This window comes from Spea bombifrons, chromosome 1 (genome assembly GCF_027358695.1).
Source record: "Spea bombifrons isolate aSpeBom1 chromosome 1, aSpeBom1.2.pri, whole genome shotgun sequence".
NCBI classification, from domain to species: Eukaryota; Metazoa; Chordata; class Amphibia; order Anura; family Pelobatidae; genus Spea; species Spea bombifrons.
The window spans coordinates 55736377-55756565 of record NC_071087.1 but is presented as its reverse complement, the minus strand read 5'-3'; the positions used below and the strand labels follow the sequence as shown (position 1 = coordinate 55756565).

The window sequence follows — 20189 nt, the reverse complement described above, 5'->3', positions numbered from 1 at the left end:
TAATTTAGGGGCATTTATGCTTAATGAGGTGTTTAGGGTTAATTTGGGGGCAGTTATGCTTAATGGGGTGTTTAGGGTTAATTTGGGGGCAGTTATGCTTAATGGGGTCTTTAGTGTTAATTTGGGGGCAGTTATGCTTAATGGGGTCTTTAGTGTTAATTTGGGGGCAGTTATGCTTAATGGGGTCTTTAGTGTTAATTTGGGGGCAGTTATGCTTAATGGGGTGTTTAGGGTTAATTTGGGGGCAGTTATGCTTAATGGGGTGTTTAGGGTTAATTTGGGGGCAGTTATGCTTAACGGGGTGTTTAGGGTTAATTTAGGGGCAGTTATGCTTAATGGGGTGTTTAGGGTTAATTTGGGGGCAGTTATGGTTAATGGGGTGTTAAGGGTTAATTTTAGGGCAGTCATGGTTGATGGGGTGTTTAGGGTTAATTTAATGGTGAGGGTTAATTTAATTAATTTAATAAAGTTAGCTTAAGGTGCAGTTGCAGGTAAAGGGGAATGTAAATCCTGGGGGCAGTGATTATTAATGTATTTATTTATAACAGTATGGTGACATTCTCTTAATGATTAGAATGCCAATGAAGGCAGAGAGTCGTTCAAAGATCCGGATCTTACAATGATCCGGATCTTACAATGATCCGGATCTTACAGTGATCCGGATCACTGTAAGATTCGGATCCCTGTAAGATCCGAATCTTTGAACGACTCTCTGCCTTCATTGACATCACTGGAGGCAGGGGGGAGGATTCATAATGAAAGGGGCGGGGCCAATCGTTAGTGTGCCTGCACAGAGTTACTGGAAAACAGTAACTCCGTGCAGACACACTGAGTGATCCGAAGATCCGGATCATGAATCGGATCATTTCAGTGAACGAATCGAAATGATCCGATTCACTTTAATGATCCGAACTTCCCATCACTAGGCCTGAGAGGAAGCATAAAAATACATGGAAAACATTTGAAGAAGGAACTAACATTTTGCAGAATGAATATTTACAGAATAAGTTCCCAACAGAGCTATAGCATATTATAATGAAGATTTATCCACTGCCATACTAAAGTAATCCGAAACTTTTTGGAAAGTACAGAAATACGTACAAGAAGAAATTGAGGACAATAGTGAAGATCTAGAAGCAGAACCACAGAAAATTCTGGAGAATTAAACAAAGAGTGGGTAGTATTTATATGATTATTGGATGCTTTATTTCCTTTGTAGTCGTTTCATGTGGATGTATAGGCATTCTCTTTTGGTAGATATGAGTACGTTGTACAGGGTTAGATAATACGTGTTGACTGTGTTTAAAAATTAATTTTGGATTGCAGAATTCAATTGCTATTTACAAATTACAGTAAATCTGCAGTAATGCGGGGGAATTTTAACTAAAAGGAGAGAGAAACCAATGAGATAGAAAGAAGGAAAATTGAAGAAGCTGCTGAGGCTGGATTGGTGTGGTATGATTCCAAAGAAATTCTAGACAGAGTGTTTTTCCATGTGCTGTCAGCGGTAGACTACATAGGATGTCACCCTCACAATACGTGATGGGCTTAGCAACTTTTCAAAGTGTATCTCATGGAAAAACCAAGAGATTCAGGACTCCCACAGGCAAAGTTAATTATATACTGTCCCTTTAGCAAATTTGAATAAACTTGTAATGAAAGTGACCTTCATTCAGTTTCATTTATTCTGAACCATACTAATACGATTCAGCATGCTTTCAATTACATGTATAATTACCAACCACAGGGACATACCATATTCTTCTTGCTTCAGTGCATCCAAATCTAGGCTTTCATTCTCTTTGAAAAATGTACAAAACCTCTCAAATGTGTCTCCATATACATTAGCTGCATCAAATGCGGATTGTATAGTTTCCTGTAATAGAGGAACAAGCACATAAGACACTCTAAACAAAGGTCTTCAGTAAGAGCACACGTTCCATGACCCCCCAATGCTTTACGCAGCTGTACTACTGAATTTCAACATACATATATTTAAATAGAGTAAATTCATGTCACGTACGAAACCTAATGGTCAACACAATTATAAAATGTAATTAAACATGCAAATATATATTATGTTAGTCTAGTCCTTAGCTAAGATGGCGACTGTGAAATCTTTGCATGCAATGCTTCAGAAAAAATTTGCTGTCACATTTGTCCAATTCACTCAATGATGGAAGGGGATTTGTATAGCTGAACACGTTACACTCAAGATATAGCAGGGCAGGAAATAATATATTATTTTACTTTAAAAAAGCTTCCCTAGAGCCTAAATCCCCATAACAACCACCCTGTCTACCCCTGGACTCCACATACTAGGTCACTTAACCTACAACAATCGACTCCAGTTTTTTGCTGTACCTATTCCATGGAATACATTACCTTGTTCTGTAAGACTGGCTCCTATGTTTTCTAACTTTAATCGCTCACCAAAATTCTCCTAATACCAACTGTCTGAATTCTCAAATGACACCATCAGTCCTTCCTACCTTAAAGATCTCCAGGCTACTGTCTTCTACACATGACCCTCACTACAATCAAATAACCCTTGCCCAAGTAGTCCCTCACCTTCTCTCTCATGCCCCCTCAACCACCTCAATACATTGTAGGCTTGGGAGTGCAGCAAGGTGGCGGCATACAATAAAGGATAAACTGGGTGCCCATGTCAATTTTCCCATTAGCTAGCTTATCCCTGCCCCAAGGGTGGAAATAATTTGCATCGTTTGCATCTTTGGTGGCTTTTGTGTTAATTCCTCAGTTTATTGGTTAATTTGTTCTAAATCCCTATTTAAGCTGTTAACCATTGTTTAGTTGTTTTCCTGATGTTTCAGTGTGTAGAAAAGACCTGGTTTTGATGCTAACAAATGAGTGCTTGTTTGGTACTAGTAGTCAATTACTTTATTGGGTGGGAAAGCTGATAACAAGAACCTACAAAAAGCTAGATTTCTTTCAACTTCTGAAGACCGAGGCCTGTGAGCTTAATAGGACCATTCCTGGAGGACCTGAGATGGACATGATGCCAGCTAAAGACCCTTGGCTCCTGTGACAGCATATTAATAAGTAAAAAATAGTCACAAAAACACAATAAATACAATCTTTTTCCCCCATAACAATAAAAATGTGTCTATGTATATTTACCTTTATTTGAAAAACGATCGATTGTAAGTGCTTGTCGTCTTCAAACATTGTGCTTAGGCTTGGGCCATCTCCACAAGTCTTTTCCTCCAGCTTATTATTGATAGTAGGTCGTGTAAAAGCATCAAAGTATGAATCTGGCACTAAGTTAGCCAATGACAACACCGTCCCCTGAAACTGACTAACCACCTCTGCAACAGAATCCTATAGTAAGAGAATCATATTTTAGATAATAAATCTTCCAAGAACACTCTCAAATATTCACATTTATTTACCTTAAAAAAGTATAAACAGTTGCTGCATTAGTACAGGAAAAGATGTACTGAATCACAACTGAATTGTGATTAACATATATGTGTTGGGTTCACTATAAAAATATTTTATTTTTCCTACTTTTACATTTGCTAGCCAGACCTAAATAAGAATAAACACAGTGAAGTTAGTCAATATGGTCTTAGAAACTACACACACAAGTTAAAACACTTTAGCGCGCCTCAAACACTGAAGTCTACATGGATGTTGTATAGTAATTACCACCTTAAAGTTTAATTGTCTTAAACATTCCTCTCAAGTTAGCACAACAGCCATTTAAAAGTCATGCACAAAATGGCCGCCGCCAATAAGCAAAATGGCTGCCACTATTCATTGTGATGCCCGGGCCTTCTGACATGGACTGGGCACAGGGTAACAGGAACGCAGCTGGCTCACATTACGTTTCATTACGTGACCCATGGTGAAACCGAGGCTGCAAGCACAGTGTGCGAGCATTGGACCTAAAGCTGCAGAAGGGGTAATGGGGTGCAGGCACAAGAGGTAAGTGGGTGTGGGAGGGAGGGGATATGTATGGTTGTATGTATGTGAGCATTAATGTATATGTGAGCATTAATGTCTATGTATGAGTGTATGTGAGGATGAATGTCTAAGTGTATGTTAACATGAATTTGTATGTGGAATCGTTTGTATGTACGAATGTTCGTTTGTGTGTTAGAATACATGTATGTGAGCATAAATATGTATGTGCAAGTGTTTGTGTGTGAGCATTTATGTGTACGTGGTATAAGATGGAGTGTGTTGTGAGTGAGAGTGTAAGTGTCTGTGTGTATATGCATGGATGTGTATGGGTTGTGTTTGCATGTGAACATGAATGTTTATATATAAGTGGTGTAAGAGGGAGTGAGTGTGTATGTGTAAGCATGTGTAAGTGTGTTCACATATGTGTGCCAGAGTATGTTGCAAGGTGCAAAGAAGGCACAGACAAGCTGTCTGGGGGCAATGATGGCACAAACAAGCTGTATGAGGGCAACGATAGCACAGACCAGCTGTTTGGAACAATGATGACAAAGACCAGCTGTTTGGGGGCAAAGATGGCACTTACAAGTTGATTTGGGGAAAAGGTGGAACTGTGGGACTTGTTGATTGGTGATGTTGGCCAAGTGGTTTCTAGTTACGCCCCTGATCCTTTCATTAAAGTTTTCCTCCAATTATGCTGTTGTTAATGTTTAATGCATTTAAAGAAAGACCTTTTTTCTCACTACCATTGTCCTTTAACAATCTGCTTTGAGCAGGTAAACTATATTCCAGACACACATTATTCTGTTCTATTCTTTAATTCATCCTCCCTGTGCTAAAATCTGCTAATTTGACTCACGACGATTATTTTTTTTAAATGTGGTTATTTAGTCGCATTTACTTAGGACCATTATTGCCGTACTATGTTTAGTCGGATGCTAGCTCTTTTTTTTTTTTTTTTTTTGCGTGATTTCCTCTGAAATTATTGAGTTTCAAAATAAACTTGGAATAAATAAGCTTGGAAGTGTCACCCAGTGGGTAACTGGAAGGACAATGTGAAAACAAACCTGAAAATCATCCACGCATGGCTCAAACCAAAGTGACTGTGTATCAATTGCGATTTCCGAGAGAAACATTGGCGTCTGTTCTTCTTCAGTAGGCCCGCTTGATATAGGAGCAGGCAGTGGGGATTCTACTGCTGCCTATAAAATCAGAAGAACATCCATAAGCTAGGCAATCAATAATACTATTCATTTTAGTTTGTATACAGCTGCTAGTAGCATATTATAAACTTTGGTAGACATCTAATGGGCTCTTGTTTATACAAAGGCTAAATAGCAGATAGCCACTAATATATGTGTACATATTTTACCTCCTATTGTAAATCATTCAGCCCAAATCGGTGTTAAAGTGGGACTGGTAGGGACTTGCTGCAAACAACTACCCATTAGGTTTCTCCAGATAGAAACTCAAGCTACACACTGAACTCACAAACAAGGATACGTTTTAGGATGTTGGGCAGCTCTAGCCTTTGAAATTACTTTACCTTTTGGCCTGTTGCGTCGTGTTTTTGTTCAGCATTCCAAGTGTGTATAACCGCAACAGATGGGGTGCATTTCACTTTATCCACCAAACAGGCTAATAAAGTGGCGATGGAATTCACTGTGAGGATGTGCATGGTGTTGACTATAAGGTAGTCAGCTAAACGAATAAAGCTTAACAGAAAAAAGAAAGAAACCGATCAAAACTTGCATCAAGCATATATCCCATCAATTATCTGTTCTAATTTATAGAAAAACAAAAAAAACTCTTATAAACAAACGGCTTTTTTAATTGGAAATACCCACCACGTGAGCCTCGTGCAGTGAGATCTCTTGTTGGCCTGTTCCGTGTAAGTCATTTTGTCGGATGATTCTCCAAAAAGATCTCCATCAAAATGAGGAAGACCAAGTGTATCAGGACCCGATTGACCAGTTGTTGTGCTTATACCTAGGTGAGACAATGCATATGTCATATATCAGCGGAAAAACAACAAATACATGTGAATTTGGGGGAAAATTTTAATGATTTAGTCTGTTGTACTTCAAGGGGAAAATTGCCATTCTATATTAGACATTGAACAGTTTTAGCCAATAGCCTACTGTATATAACTTAACAATAATTTGTATTGTATTTTTTTCTATAAAGGTCAAAGGCTGGTGGAGAATTGTAATGATGTAGTTGGAAACTTAAGTCATATAGTATAGATGAAGCTAATAATCAATGGCCTGGTTCCACAGACAGACCATGGAACTTTTAACCAAAAGTTAAACAAAACTTTAGTTATACCTTCCGAATCATACGAGTAGTCATCAGGTGTGAATCCTGCTTCTAGTAAAGCTGTTCGACAGGCACTTCTAACAACTTCTTTAGCCAGATCTCTGAACTCTGACAAGCGGTTTGCTACCTGAAAGGTAACACATATTCATGTTTTCTATTACCCGTAACACAGTAGGGCAGAGCCCGCTTCTCCTTCTGTAAACATATGTCTTATTGCATGTTAATGGTATAGTATATTTTGTATAGTGTCAATTTTAATGTTATTGTAATTGTTGCTATGGCGCTACAGCATCAGTTGGAGCTCTCTAAATAAAATGTAATGTCACTGATTCTTGAGTCAATGGAAAATGTTACCTTCTTTTCACCAGTGGTCCATAGATGTAGTGATTATAACAATGTATTTAGGCAGCATTTACATACTGAATGCATTCCTTCTGCGCACCTTTTATGCAATGTGATTCGGCAAATATTTATTGGCCTGGACGGGAGTGAGGTCCTCCAGAAAAAAACAACATTTTCTCTGACCATAAGGTACAATGCTGTATACAGTAATGCAGGTTAGCATTGACAATAATTCTTCCAATAAGCTTCTTTTATCTGCTGGCCAGGAGGCAGACATTGTGGTCAGTCATGTGATGCTTTGGGTAACTCCCCCTGATCAAACACCACATTGAGGTGATTCCTTATGGCAATGCTAAGGAAGTCTTTTGCTCCATGGATTTTACATAGGGAGAGTTCCAGTTTGTAGCTGTTCACAGGTTTTCACAAATCTACTTTTAAGTCCACCATGACATGATGGAGTTACAAAAGCATAAATGTTGCATATAATGTAATTTGCCACCAATGCCTGAAATATCATTTAGTTTGTAACTATAGTAATAAACTGAGCATCAAAGTCTGCCATTAAGTGCCCAAGAAAAACTAACTATTTCAGTGATTTAACATACCTCTTCCATTTGCTTTATCTGTTTGTCTATGAATTCACTCAAAGTATATGTGTATCCTTTTTCAATGCGGCAAAGGCTCATGTCACTGATGCGGTAACACATTTCCTGAATGTTAAGGATGGCAGGACGTAAAAACTTAAAGAGAAAGAAAAAAAGTTAAGTGCATTGTCTACCATCTTGTATTATTACGTTATATTAACTCCATTTTATCTTACTATGACGTACATCATTAACACATACATTTACCTAGGTTTAACAATCATTGTTAAAATAGCTTAACCTGTTCATTATAAATATGAATATGGGAGGTGTATTTTTCATTTTTTTTCTGGCTTAGATTCTTAGTTTAAAAATAATATTGTAACTAAAGAAAAGCAAAAAGTAACATTGACTCTATTTCAGAATAATGCAATAAATACTGTACATGCTAACTACACTATAATGTACCAAACTACGCTACACTATATTATACTATACTACACCTTAGCATGCTATATCATACTATTCTACAATATATGGTACGCTACACTATACTATCCAACTGTACTACACTATATTCTATTATCCTTTATTCTACTTTCCCATTTTATGCTTTAATGCACTGTACTATACAATACTACACCAAAACTGTACAGCACTATAGCATATGCTAAAACACAGTATACTACGCTATACTATAAAAATGAGAAAAAAATATATACAACAAACGCATATATAGGTATATCGTTTTTATATTTTTTTTTTTACATATTTATATATATTTTAATTATTTGTCTAATATTGCCCCCATAGGACTGCCAGTCTGCCGCTGGAACACATAACAGGCAAACAATTTCTTATCTTAATTTTTATAATAAACTAAAGTTGTTTTTTTCTGTAAATAAGCACAATTAATGGCACTTCCTTTCTTGTTAAACATTCATTTAATCCAGCTATTGTGTTTGCCAATAGCTTCCTCATACACATTCCAGCAAAAGTAGCATGCACCTTAACAGTTTTAAAGTTCACTCGTATGATTTACAACCAAACAAATCCATTAAGTTTTCCAATAACTCACTGGTGTCAAATACTGAGATATATCCCTTCTAGATAATTGCCTGCAGTGACCTATTTTGGAGGTACTTACATCTATTATAAAACACATAAGAATTAATTACCTACGTTCAAACTAAATATTCATCAGTTTTAGTGAAGCTTAATCTCAACAGAGAATGAGATGGAAAGTGGACTTATGCCAGCTTCCTATTTGAAAGAATCTATATATACGTACACACGTATATACATACTTAACGACAGTGGTCATCTCCGTGCTGCGTAGCAGCTAATGGTTATACCCTTTGAACTAGAAAATATAGAAATGTTTCTAGCCTCAAACATCCAAATAAACGGCAGCACAAAATTAAAGCTATAAAAATCCCATAAAAACATCACCCAAATAATTTTTTCAACGCAGTATGGTGGTGGCATCATATAGAATGTCAACTATAGATGCCACCATACTAGGCAATGGTTCAAGTGATGGTAAATTCTCAAGTGTCAGCATTATTGTATTATACAGTCTGTGCAGAATAAGCCTTGATAGCTGGATCTAGGCCAGGTAAAATGCCTCATCCTGTTCCAATGTTGTATTGCTCAGTGGGCCTGGTCCGATATAGGGGTAATGGGAGAAAAAGGTAAAGCAATACCATTATTTGATATTTGGAGCACACCACTGCCTCATATATATATATATATATATATATATATATATATATAATTTGTTAATTCAGGGTGTATACTGATTTTCATACACTCAACATGGGAACATGACTGTCTTTACTGTGAAGGTAATTGAGCCCTTAATCCTCAAGGCTAAACATCATCTCCATTCCCACAAACCATGGCAAAACCAAAATATTCTCATATATGGCACATTTTAAACAACTATTACTTTATACTAAGGGTTATGTTCATACATGTTCATAGAGCACTAAGTGTTTTTTTTCCATGAATCTTAAAAGAGAAAACAATATAAGCCAAATAAACTAGTAAACAGTATTTAGGTATGTTTGTAAGCCAACTGTGTGTACATTTTCCAACAAAACACAACTTTAGCATGTAGTTTAGCTGCAGTCTGTAAAATCCCTTTATTTTGCGAAATACTTACAGAATTAACAATAAACAGATTCTCCTGCAGAGCTTTGCGACATTCGCTGATTCTCTTGGCGCGGACATTCTTTCTCCATACGTTAAAGGCCTTCCACTTACGGAATAGCGCAAAAGTAGGTATTTGTTTTAATGCCTTGTGGTAAAGATACTCCTGCTTCCAGCGCTCCATGTCCAGGAATAAGACTTCTCCATCACACATGTGGGTGACTCCCCTTTCACTTATAGTGTAGTAGTCATTTTTGTTGATATTTTTATGGTTCACAATTCTAAAAAAAAAAGTTAACAAAAACTATTACCTCTACATACATTTTTATGTGTTAAATGCAGGTATGAAATCCAAACCTGATATGATATTTGCTTTGAAAACTAACTGGAGGTTTCAGCTGAACTCTGGTTGGAACCAAACCTTTTATTCAGAAGTGAAAAGCTCCTACTAAGCTAATATGAACGAACTAGTCCTAAAAATCTTAAAAGTTAAACCTCTGGAATCTACAGAGGTCTATATTTAGATCTGATATATCATTGCAGACCTGTGATCAATATAAAAACTTAATTTTTACCCCACTGTAGGTGCCATTTGCTCTGACCACCATTGCAACTCCTCATATTATTGCATACCTCAGATTATATGGATCATATTGAATTGATGATTTCTGGACAGCAGGGGTCATGTAAAGAAATCCAACTTTCTTATTCTGCTGTAGTATTTTGATGATATGCAAGGGATCTTTGATGTTAGCCTTAATTACATCTTCTGCTGTGTCAACTGTTAGCGACGGTGGGGAGGAAAGCTTCTGGCGTGAGCTTGTTCTTGTTACAGTTGTCCGTGGCTGTTTAGGAGGAGTAGGGGATATGGTTCTACTGTAATCCAGTTGCAACTAGAATATAATAAAACAGTTTGGAGTGAAACAATGTGTTTAGATCTGAACAAATACAAGCAGGAGTTGGAAAACTTTGAAAGTTTTCCATATATTACATATTACTTGTGCTAATTTCATAGAAACACCAACTTTTTCGGATTGGGACATAATTTGCATTGTTAAGACACCAGCCAGAACCTTGGTCACCTACCCCACCATATCCCCAATATATCAAGGCTGCATATATCGGTATATATGTAACAAATCCCAAACAAAAATGTTTAATGTACAGAACAAACAGTACCTGTTTCTCTTTTAAGTCATCTGGAAGAGAAGGTAACCTCGAAGGGAATGCGACAGGTTCCACGGACCCAGCTCTCTGATCTTTCTCCACTGAAGTGGAACGAAGAAGCACACCTCGACTTATTAAATCCTCACGGTTCTTCTGGTACATGTATTCAGGTTGGTGCTGATCCTGATATGCTTTTAATACAGGCTTTACAAAAAGATTGAGTTCTGTGATTACTACAAACACTGAGAAATACACATTTTCTTCTTTGAGAGGAGCCTTATCTTAACAAGTAACCCAAAGGGATCATATACACAAACTTGGAGTTAAAATTCACAAGCACTTTCTTGGATATTGTATATTCTCTGCAAAGCAAGATTAACACTTTCTGATAATGTTCCAGTTTCTATGGTTAACAGTGTCCACATTGAGTTTAGTTGAAACTAAAACCAGGGAAGAGTCACAGAAGGAGAAGGAGATTCAATAAGACTCTCCGGAGTCTGAGGTGTCATGTTTAGTACACCAACAGGGCTAGCCCAGCAAGGTTAGTAAATATCCGGAGATTAAAATTATCTAGAAGTGGGCTTATCTGAGGCATTAGTAAATACATGTTACTTGGTAGAGAAGATGGGGAAAGAGAGATAAATAAAAAGCATTTCTAGCAATGGATTCAATGGTTTTGTTTCCTACAACTTACCAAAGGTTCCAACTTAACAGACTGCTGTCGCTTTCTTGTTTTCTGTTGCGCCTTTGTATTATGGGTAAACACAAGTGCTTGAGGGTTTGGCATCATCTGCATGGGAGCCACTGAAATTAATCTCTCTTTTAACTTGCTGAGGTCAGGTGTCCACTCCATGGGTTCCCTGCTTACTGCACCATTTAATCGGGAGGGCTGAGATAATGGTGAAGACCCTTGTGAAGTGTTGATAGACATTGCCACCTGTAGGCAGTCAAAACAATGCATTACTTGGTGTAATTAATTTATTCCATCTACTGTAAAATACGAAAATTCAATAAACATGGTTCTTCTTTATCATCTGTTACATAACATTAATGTTTTGCTTCTTTTGTTCATTGGTTGCTAGGACTCTTCCCAAACTTAATGGTAATTGTTCTTTTGAACAAGTCCAATTACTTGCAATTTTCTTGCAAATATTATTGACTTACAAATAAAACTGTTTGTAGTGGGTCATCTTTAAGACAGGACAAAAAGGCTTAGCGGTGCCTGGCCCAGGCTTACCTTAGGGCCCACAGCAGATGTTCATTGAGACCTCCATAGTTGTGTGCAGAGAAGGGAGGATTAATGTGGGTCACAGCCTTATGTGTTGCTGGCAGCAGGTAATATTTTTCAGAAAGAGAATTCCCTAAGTCTAAGTTATCGTTAAAGACAGCCATGTCTGTAGTGTCCTCTGTCCCCTTTAGTTTTACACCATGTTATACCGGTACCTCCAGAACACATATAATTCTCCAACCATGTCAGCTATAAACTACCAATCATTATGTTGTTCACAGGTGGTAAAGTAGTTCCAAAGCACTTTATTGCCTTGTCCCGAAGTCTCTTGTTGCCCCTGAATTTCCTGACATAAAAGATCATAGAGAGGCACAGTGCATGGTAGAATGGTACAATTCCTTATTAAGGCTGTATCTCTATGGTGCTTTCTATCATAGGCAGGTGGGTAGCTTAACTACTGCAATGAGAATTATCAAAAACTGAAAGGTGCACCACAGCCTGCTTTAAAACAAATAAACACTGTCATGTTACTAAAACACTTGCATAAATTTCAGGGAAAGGTCAATGTTTAAGAGCTCTTCATGTAAATATTTAGTGGATCTATATTTAACAGACATAATGGATTTAATTAAAAAAAAAGAAACTAAGGAATTCAATTTACAAGTTCAGTTGCAGCTTTGTATTTTGAGACCCATTAATGGGTAGTAGAAGTATTATTAAACACTCATCTACAGACACCAGACAAGCCAGAATGCTTGTTTTTCCCTCAGAAATTATTTGCATGCACCTACCCAGAATCCATTGTGGTTATGGCAGCACCATGAGATTTCTGAGGGAAAAACAAGTGTGACGGATCGTCCTGTGCCCCAGAGTGGACACATCCGCCTGTCAGCTCCTTCCCTCTCCCAGTAAGCGGACACGCTGTGGCTGTCCGAAGAAAGCAGTCACAGACCAGCACTTCCCTCAATCATGAGACAGAACTTCATGCTTTGAGGTTAAAAACAGAACTCTCTTTATTACAAACACACAGAACTTATATACAATCTCCATTCACTGTGCACCGAACCCAACCCCCAATCCTATCAGCCACATCCCATCACAAATCCCATCAGCCACATCCCCTCACAAATCCCATCAGCCACATCCCCTCACAAATCCCATCAGTATACAGGGGATGTATCAGGTGAGGGGATTAAGGGATACAATGGGTTCCCCCACCTGTGTTATCCCCCCTGTAGTGCGGGTGCCGTCTGGGCAGACAGGACTGTGCTGGCTGATTAAGAGCCCCAGCCAGATTATAGGATCGTCTCTTTGAAGGCTGGAGCTGCAGCCACATTCAAACCGGGTACACATAAATATAATAATAATAATAACAGTGAAGATCAGACAGGGTTCGTCACATTACTCCCCTCTTGTGCAAACGTCCGGCAGACACAGCCAGATCCCTAACGGATCGGCTTGGGGATGACCGGGCCTCTACTGTCTCTAGTCCTGCGGGGTAGGGAGAGCGGGAGTGCGGCCTCCGGGGCACCCTGGCAGCCCCATGTCAGTCACCCAGGCTCCTAGGCCTGGCCCGTAGTCAAAGGGTAAGAGGCCAGCCCAGAAGCCTCTCCAGTGGGCAGCCCTCTTTAGTCTCCTCTGCAGGCATGGGAGACTTTTCTCCAGGGCTTCCTTTCCTCTCTGGGCCCTCAGCCCAGACTCGGCTCCCTCCCAACCTGATGGAACCCTCCCATGGTTACCCTGACTACGGGCTTGTCCCGAGTCAGCTCCACATTCCCCCACCCAAACAACAAGAGCCCACTCCAAAGCAGCAGCAGTTTCACTTACCCCTACCTGGCTCTCCGAGCTGGGGCTCGTTTTGCCCACTGGACCATGCCGCTGGGGAGGAGTGCCGGTTGCCCTTCCTCCCATAATTGGTGACAGCCGCTGGGGAGGGTCGCCGCCTGCGCCCCCTCCCGGATGCTCGTGCTGGAGAGAGCCAGATAATGGGGGTGAAAGCAGTGCAGGGCAGAGGTCAGCGACTCTCTGCCCCGTTGCCAGTGCTTCTGCTGGTGCAGGGAATGGTGCTGGGCAGAGAACAGCGTCACTCTGCCTTGTGGCCAGCTCTTCCGCTGGTGGTTCCCTGCTAGCAGGTGGGGACCCTTCGCTGTGGGGCGGGCAGAGGCCAGCAGCACTCTGCCCTGTTGCTGGCGTTTCAGCCAGAGCGAGGATTGCTGGTGCAGGACAGAGGTCAGCGACTCTCTCTCCGGGTGCCAGCACTTCTGGTTGGTCCTCGTTAGCCGGCGGGAACACTGTGCTGGGGGATGAGCAGAGGCCAGCAGCACTCTGCCCCGTGGCCGGCTCTTCTGCCGGTCTGGCATTTTGCGGTGCTGGGCAGAGGATCACGTCGCTCTGCCCTGGTGGGTCCCTGCTAGCAGGCAGGGACCTTTCACTGTGGGTCGAGCAGAGGCCAGCGGCACTCTGCCCCGGTGCCGGCGCTTCAGCCGGAGTAGGAGGGGCGCATGGTCCTGGGCAGAGAACAGCGTCCCTCTGCCCTGTTGCCGGCGTTTCAGCCAGAGCGAGGATTGCTGGTGCAGGACAGAAGTCAGCGACTCTCTCTCCGGGTGCCAGCACTTCTGGTTGGTCCTCGTTAGCCGGCGGGAACACTGTGCTGGGGGATGAGCAGAGGCCAGCAGCACTCTGCCCCGTGGCCGGCTCTTCTGCCGGTCTGGCATTTTGCTGTGCTGGGCAGAGGATTGCGTCGCACTGCCCTGGTGGGTCCCTGCTAGCAGACAGGGACCTTTCACTGTGGGGCGGGCAGAGGCCAGCGGCACTCTGCCCCGGTGCCGGCGCTTCAGCCGGAGTAGGAGGGGCGCATGGTGCTGGGCAGAGAACAGCGTCTCTCTGCCCTGTTGTTGGCGCTTCTGCCGCCTCTAGTGGGAACCCATAGACCGCTGCCTCAAATTCCGGCGACTGCATGCGGTCCATAATCGCCCGGAAGACTTCCTCCCAAAAGTGATTGCCCACTTTCACCTCTTCGGGCTCTGGCTGCAATACCAGGGGCAGAGTGGCTGAACCTTCAAGTCCGGAGGCTTGCCAATTACAGTGAGCGGTCTCCGGAGCTCGCTCGGTGACATCTGTCGGCTCACACTGCAGGGCGTAGCTCCCCTCGAACAGCGCCAAGTATTCTGCCTCGAGGCACCATTCTCTGTCTACTAGTCTCTCAAGGTCTTGGCTGAGTTCACTTGTTGCAGTGGGCGGCAGGGCTCTCCGGCGCTTGTCACTAATGTCCCACCATCGGTCCATGTTGCCATTGCCAAAGACACCCCTTTCCTCGAATGCCTCCCACAACAGGCCAGGCCCGCCAACATCCATCCCTTCCGGAGAATGGGGCTTTCTGGATTTTCGCTGCGGGCCTCGGGCTTCCCAGTATATGGCTCGGTACTCCTCTTCGAGCCCAATCTCCTGTCGGACCAGCCTCTCTAGCTCTGCAACCTCACCTGGAGACGCAGGTCCCCCGAACAAGTAGAGCCTCCCATTCACCTGGTCCCTGATTCGTTGTTCTAGGGTGGGCAGATGTGTACCTTGGTGGGCGCTCCACTTTTCTAGGGCCGCTCTCCATCTCATGAGCCGGGCTCGGGTCCGTCTCTCAAACTCCCATACTGGAGTCTCCGATTCGAGGGTCTCGACTCCCCTCCAAGTCACCCCGCATCCCGGTGACTGTTCAGTCCACTCCATCTGTGGATCCGTTTGGCTCTTCCTCGCCAGGGTATAACTTTGTTCTGCGGCTAGTTGTTTTGGTCCGCTCTGGTCTGGAAGGAGTAGATCCCACCGCTGCCACCAATGTGACGGATCGTCCTGTGCCCCAGAGTGGACACATCCGCCTGTCAGCTCCTTCCCTCTCCCAGTAAGCGGACACGCTGTGGCTGTCCGAAGAAAGCAGTCACAGACCAGCACTTCCCTCAATCATGAGACAGAACTTCATGCTTTGAGGTTAAAAACAGAACTCTCTTTATTACAAACACACAGAACTTATATACAATCTCCATTCACTGTGCACCGAACCCAACCCCCAATCCTATCAGCCACATCCCATCACAAATCCCATCAGCCACATCCCCTCACAAATCCCATCAGCCACATCCCCTCACAAATCCCATCAGCCACATCCCCTCACAAATCCCATCAGTATACAGGGGATGTATCAGGTGAGGGGATTAAGGGATACAATGGGTTCCCCCACCTGTGTTATCCCCCCTGTAGTGCGGGTGCCGTCTGGGCAGACAGGACTGTGCTGGCTGATTAAGAGCCCCAGCCAGATTATAGGATCGTCTCTTTGAAGGCTGGAGCTGCAGCCACATTCAAACCGGGTACACATAAATATAATAATAATAATAACAGTGAAGATCAGACAGGGTTCGTCACAACAAGCCTTCTGGCTTGTCTGGTGTCTGCAGATGAGTGTTTCATAATGCTTCTACTACCCGCTTAATTTAAGTGGAAGGGTTTTCATCACCTTTACCCACCATAACTTATGTAATAGTATTTCTTGGCTACCCCAAGCCTCAACTAATAAGCCTGTATCTCAACCTCATGCTGATGAGTCTCATTAAGGATGAAACAGTTGTCCGTGAGTATTGCACCTCTTACCCGAGGCTGTCTTATACAGTGGGTGATTACCTTCAAGGGATCCTTATATTCAGTGGATAAAGAGGCAAAGGTGATAATTGTTAGCCTTTTTTGCATGCACCTACCCAGAATCCCTTATGGTTGTGGCAGCACCATGAGATTTCTGAGGGAAAAACAAGCCATCTGGTGTCTGTAGATGAGTGTTTAATAATACTTCTACTACCCCTTAAATGTAACCTTAACCCACCATAACCTATGTAATGAGACCCATTAATAAAATAGTATGGTCATTTTTTTTGGTCTATCAACCCTCTGATAAGGGCAGAATATGACACTTATCTGATGGTGCCAAACCAACCAAGTTATTTAGATGAAAAAGACATCACAATCTTTTTACTGTACAAATATATTGTGACAGAATGACCTGTCATACAAGGCCCCAAGGTACTCAGAGCTGGCTCCAGCCTGGCTGCCATACAAAGATAGCACAGGTAGGAACTCCATTGTGTAACCAATCCAATCAATAGGATTGCTGCCAGGGGAATTAAAGGTTGGGTTTAATACATGTATCTGTTAATTTATGTTAATGCGGTTCTGTGGATATATGAGTCTATGTTTTACAACAATAAACTGTTCATTCCTGCTGTACTCAATTCAAGGCAGTTGTGTCTACTTATTGGGTACACATAGCAGGGTTCCAAGGTGCGCATGCTGGCTGGTGCTGGAAGTTATTCCGGGGACAACAGGAGGATACATCTGGGTGATCTCTGGGAGTTACTACAGCTCTCTTGGTGAACCCGTTACATATAACCAGATTTAACCAGTGAAGATTGACAAACAAGCTCTCAATTTGCGATATAAAGGCAGAAAATAAAATAAATGTAAAAAAAAGTTTTTTACATTTGTTTAATATTAGTTAAATTTAGGATAACCCTACATAAATTACAAAATATGAAACCAGATAAAGATGATGATAATGTGTTTTTACATTATGTGTATAAGTAATGTTGTGTTTGTATCGCTTTCAGTTCTTTTCAAGGGAATCTGGACCACCTAATTATTTATTCACCTTGATCTGAATTGCCTGATCAGAGGTTTGCTTTGATGTGATCAGAAAAGTTGTGATTGTTAGCTGAAAATAGCTTTCATAAAACATCTGTATAAGGAAAATTGCTGTTCCAAATTTTCTTACATGACTTGTGTGCTGACTGCAGGGTATATGTATTGTACACCCCAAACGTACTTAGTAAAACTTTAAAAATTGTGAAGAACTCCTGAGTTACATTCATTAAACACGTACACAACGTAACTCAATTGTTACTTGAGTTGAATCGCTGACTAGCAACAAGCGAGTGCTTATTTTTTCTTTTATTTTTAGACTCAGTGCAAATGAAAATGTTATTTCCTAAAATAAATTGAATTGGAAAACCACGCTTCTATAATTTCTGTTCTTTGGAAAACCTATTTTACGATATTTGATTTTTTTTTCAAATCTATCTACGGTACTAATTTTTGAAAGGCTGTCTCTACTGGTTCAATGCAGGTTGGTTTAGGAAATGTGCTTGCTTTTGATTTAACAATAAAAAAATTGTTATAAAGAAATATAAATTATTAGTTTGATAAGAAATAAAGAAATAAACTTATACATGGGATAGTAAAGTATAATGGGGCAACATAATCCCTCCTAATTGGTAGCTTTTACAATAGATAGGTGTCTGAGTAACACTAGCAAAACAGGTAACTGGCAAATACAAGCTGTAAAACAAATCACATATATATATATTGCAACAAACATGTAAACCCACCAACACAACAGAAACCCTGCATTCGTGCTACTCACATACAGGGTAAAATTGTATTTCATGTATATATATATATATATATATATATATATATATATATATATACATACATAATTTATATATATATATATTATATACATATAAACATTGTATGTATGTGTGTATATATATATATATATATATATATATATATATATATATATATATATATACATACATACATACAATGTAATAAATAAAAATAAACAATAACAAAACTGTGTTTATAGGTCTACAGACATAATCGTATTCATTGAAAAGAATAATTACGTTTTAATGTTATAATATCTGAAAAATCTAAAATCTCAACTCACCCAGCATGAAAGTTGCACACAAACTTTTGCAGCTCTCTTCGTGTTTACGGTCGCCTAGCAACCGCTTGTCGTCGGACCGTACTCTCACGACACGCAGCAGGCCGCGCGCCTCGGTCGGTTAGGCTGGCAGAGAGCAGGCCGCCGGGGGCTGCTGTTGGGCTGGGTACGGGCTACTTTATTTTGGTTCGCGCGTTTCTATACGTGGAGAGGGAGGAAATAAGGCTGCTCTGTAAATAAATATTGTGACGTGGGGTATAGTGAATAATGCGTATTGAAGTGGGTATAATTAGTGCAAGAAGGAGGCGGAGTACCTCAGAAAACATTTTGGACTCGGCTTTCTTTTATTTATTAAAACGAAAATGACTTTTTTAAAATAAAGGGACATTAAACAATGTGCCTGATCATAGAAATGTCTGCAATTAGGCTCTGACTGAGATTCTGAGGAAATGCCAAGTGTTTTGTGTAGAATTACAATGGCTTTAGGCAGCATTTGCATCCTGACCGTATCATTTAGTTGATCCTTTTATCCTTTCTATTTTGGCAAATGTATATAGGAGAGGACTAGATTGTGAGCTTAAAGGGGGGCATAAAATACACTGCTACATAAGTAATACATCTTGACAACAGGGCTGTCTTATAGCATTGTGGGTCTTGGGCAAAGCGATGCACTGGGGACCCTGCCCACCAAAAAACATGTGAAGCAAGTATTATACCTTGAAAATAAACTTTTGAACATTATTAGCCTTAAATATTTCAGCATATAAATGATAATTAATATTTGGTTTATTCAGAAAAAAAGCACCTGATTGATCAAACTGATTGAATGGGTGCTCTGCATTGCCTTACTGACATCCCAATCCGATGCTGGTCTGCTCTCGTTATCCAGCTTGGGCGACACCTCACCAGATTACATGGGACGTGTACAATATGCATATACTGTATGTGTGTACATGTAAGGGAAAGTCGGGGAGGGCTGGCTTCTTTCAATACAGCGGACAAGCAGAGGCAAATGGCCCACATAGAAATTTAGAGGTCAACTGAAAAAATCCTGCATTGCGGGTATAGATCAAATGAGAACCACATAGAAAGAGAGATCAACTGAATAATGTGCAAATCCTGCATTTCAGTTATAGATCAAATGAGAAGGACATGGAAACAGATCAGCTGAATGTCACATGCAAACCCTGCATTTTGAGCATAGAAGAACTGAGAAACATATACATTAACATTAATATCCTAACAAGATCTATAAAATTGTAAAGTGTTTAGAGTGTATGTGTGCAATTGTAAGAGTGTATGTGTAAGTGTATGGTGTTGGAGTGGCTGTGTGTGCATGTATGTGCAAGTATATGGCGTTGGAGTGGCTGTGTGTATGTTAAGTGTAAGTGTAGAGGTGTCCCTGACCATCTTCATACCCACATCATAATTCTTATGTCGCCCAACCACCATATTCATACCTCCACCATCATTTCCGTCCCCTATGATTACTCTGTATTGCACCAAAATATCCCCTACATCTATACTCAGCATCATTTTCCCTTAATACCCTCCCCCAGCATGTCCCGATTCATATTTTTTGTGTAAGGTGTTAAAATAGATACTGATTAAAATTAAGGATAAAAAAATATAACCAATAAACAGAGGTATTGCTACAAAGCCTCCAATCAGGAAAGGCAGATTATTGCACATACTCAGGGTAGGGATA

At 40.8% G+C, this 20189-nt stretch overlaps 1 protein-coding gene across 1 annotated transcript in view; it reads right to left on the bottom strand.

Annotated features, from left to right (window-relative positions):
- Window positions 1-18533, bottom strand: part of DNAH6 (dynein axonemal heavy chain 6) — a 102645-nt gene extending 84112 nt beyond the window's left edge. Inside the window, exons 1-12 of the mRNA XM_053461679.1 lie at window positions 18485-18533; window positions 11188-11430; window positions 10506-10697; window positions 9960-10219; window positions 9340-9607; window positions 7194-7328; window positions 6256-6373; window positions 5775-5916; window positions 5474-5642; window positions 4995-5129; window positions 3142-3342; window positions 1756-1876 (exon numbers count right to left, since the gene is read on the bottom strand). Coding sequence (XP_053317654.1) covers window positions 1756-1876; window positions 3142-3342; window positions 4995-5129; window positions 5474-5642; window positions 5775-5916; window positions 6256-6373; window positions 7194-7328; window positions 9340-9607; window positions 9960-10219; window positions 10506-10697; window positions 11188-11424 — 1978 coding nt within the window. The 5' untranslated portion in view covers window positions 11425-11430; window positions 18485-18533. The remainder of the gene's footprint in view (window positions 1-1755; window positions 1877-3141; window positions 3343-4994; window positions 5130-5473; window positions 5643-5774; window positions 5917-6255; window positions 6374-7193; window positions 7329-9339; window positions 9608-9959; window positions 10220-10505; window positions 10698-11187; window positions 11431-18484) is intronic.
- Window positions 18534-20189: the final 1656 nt, after the last annotated feature.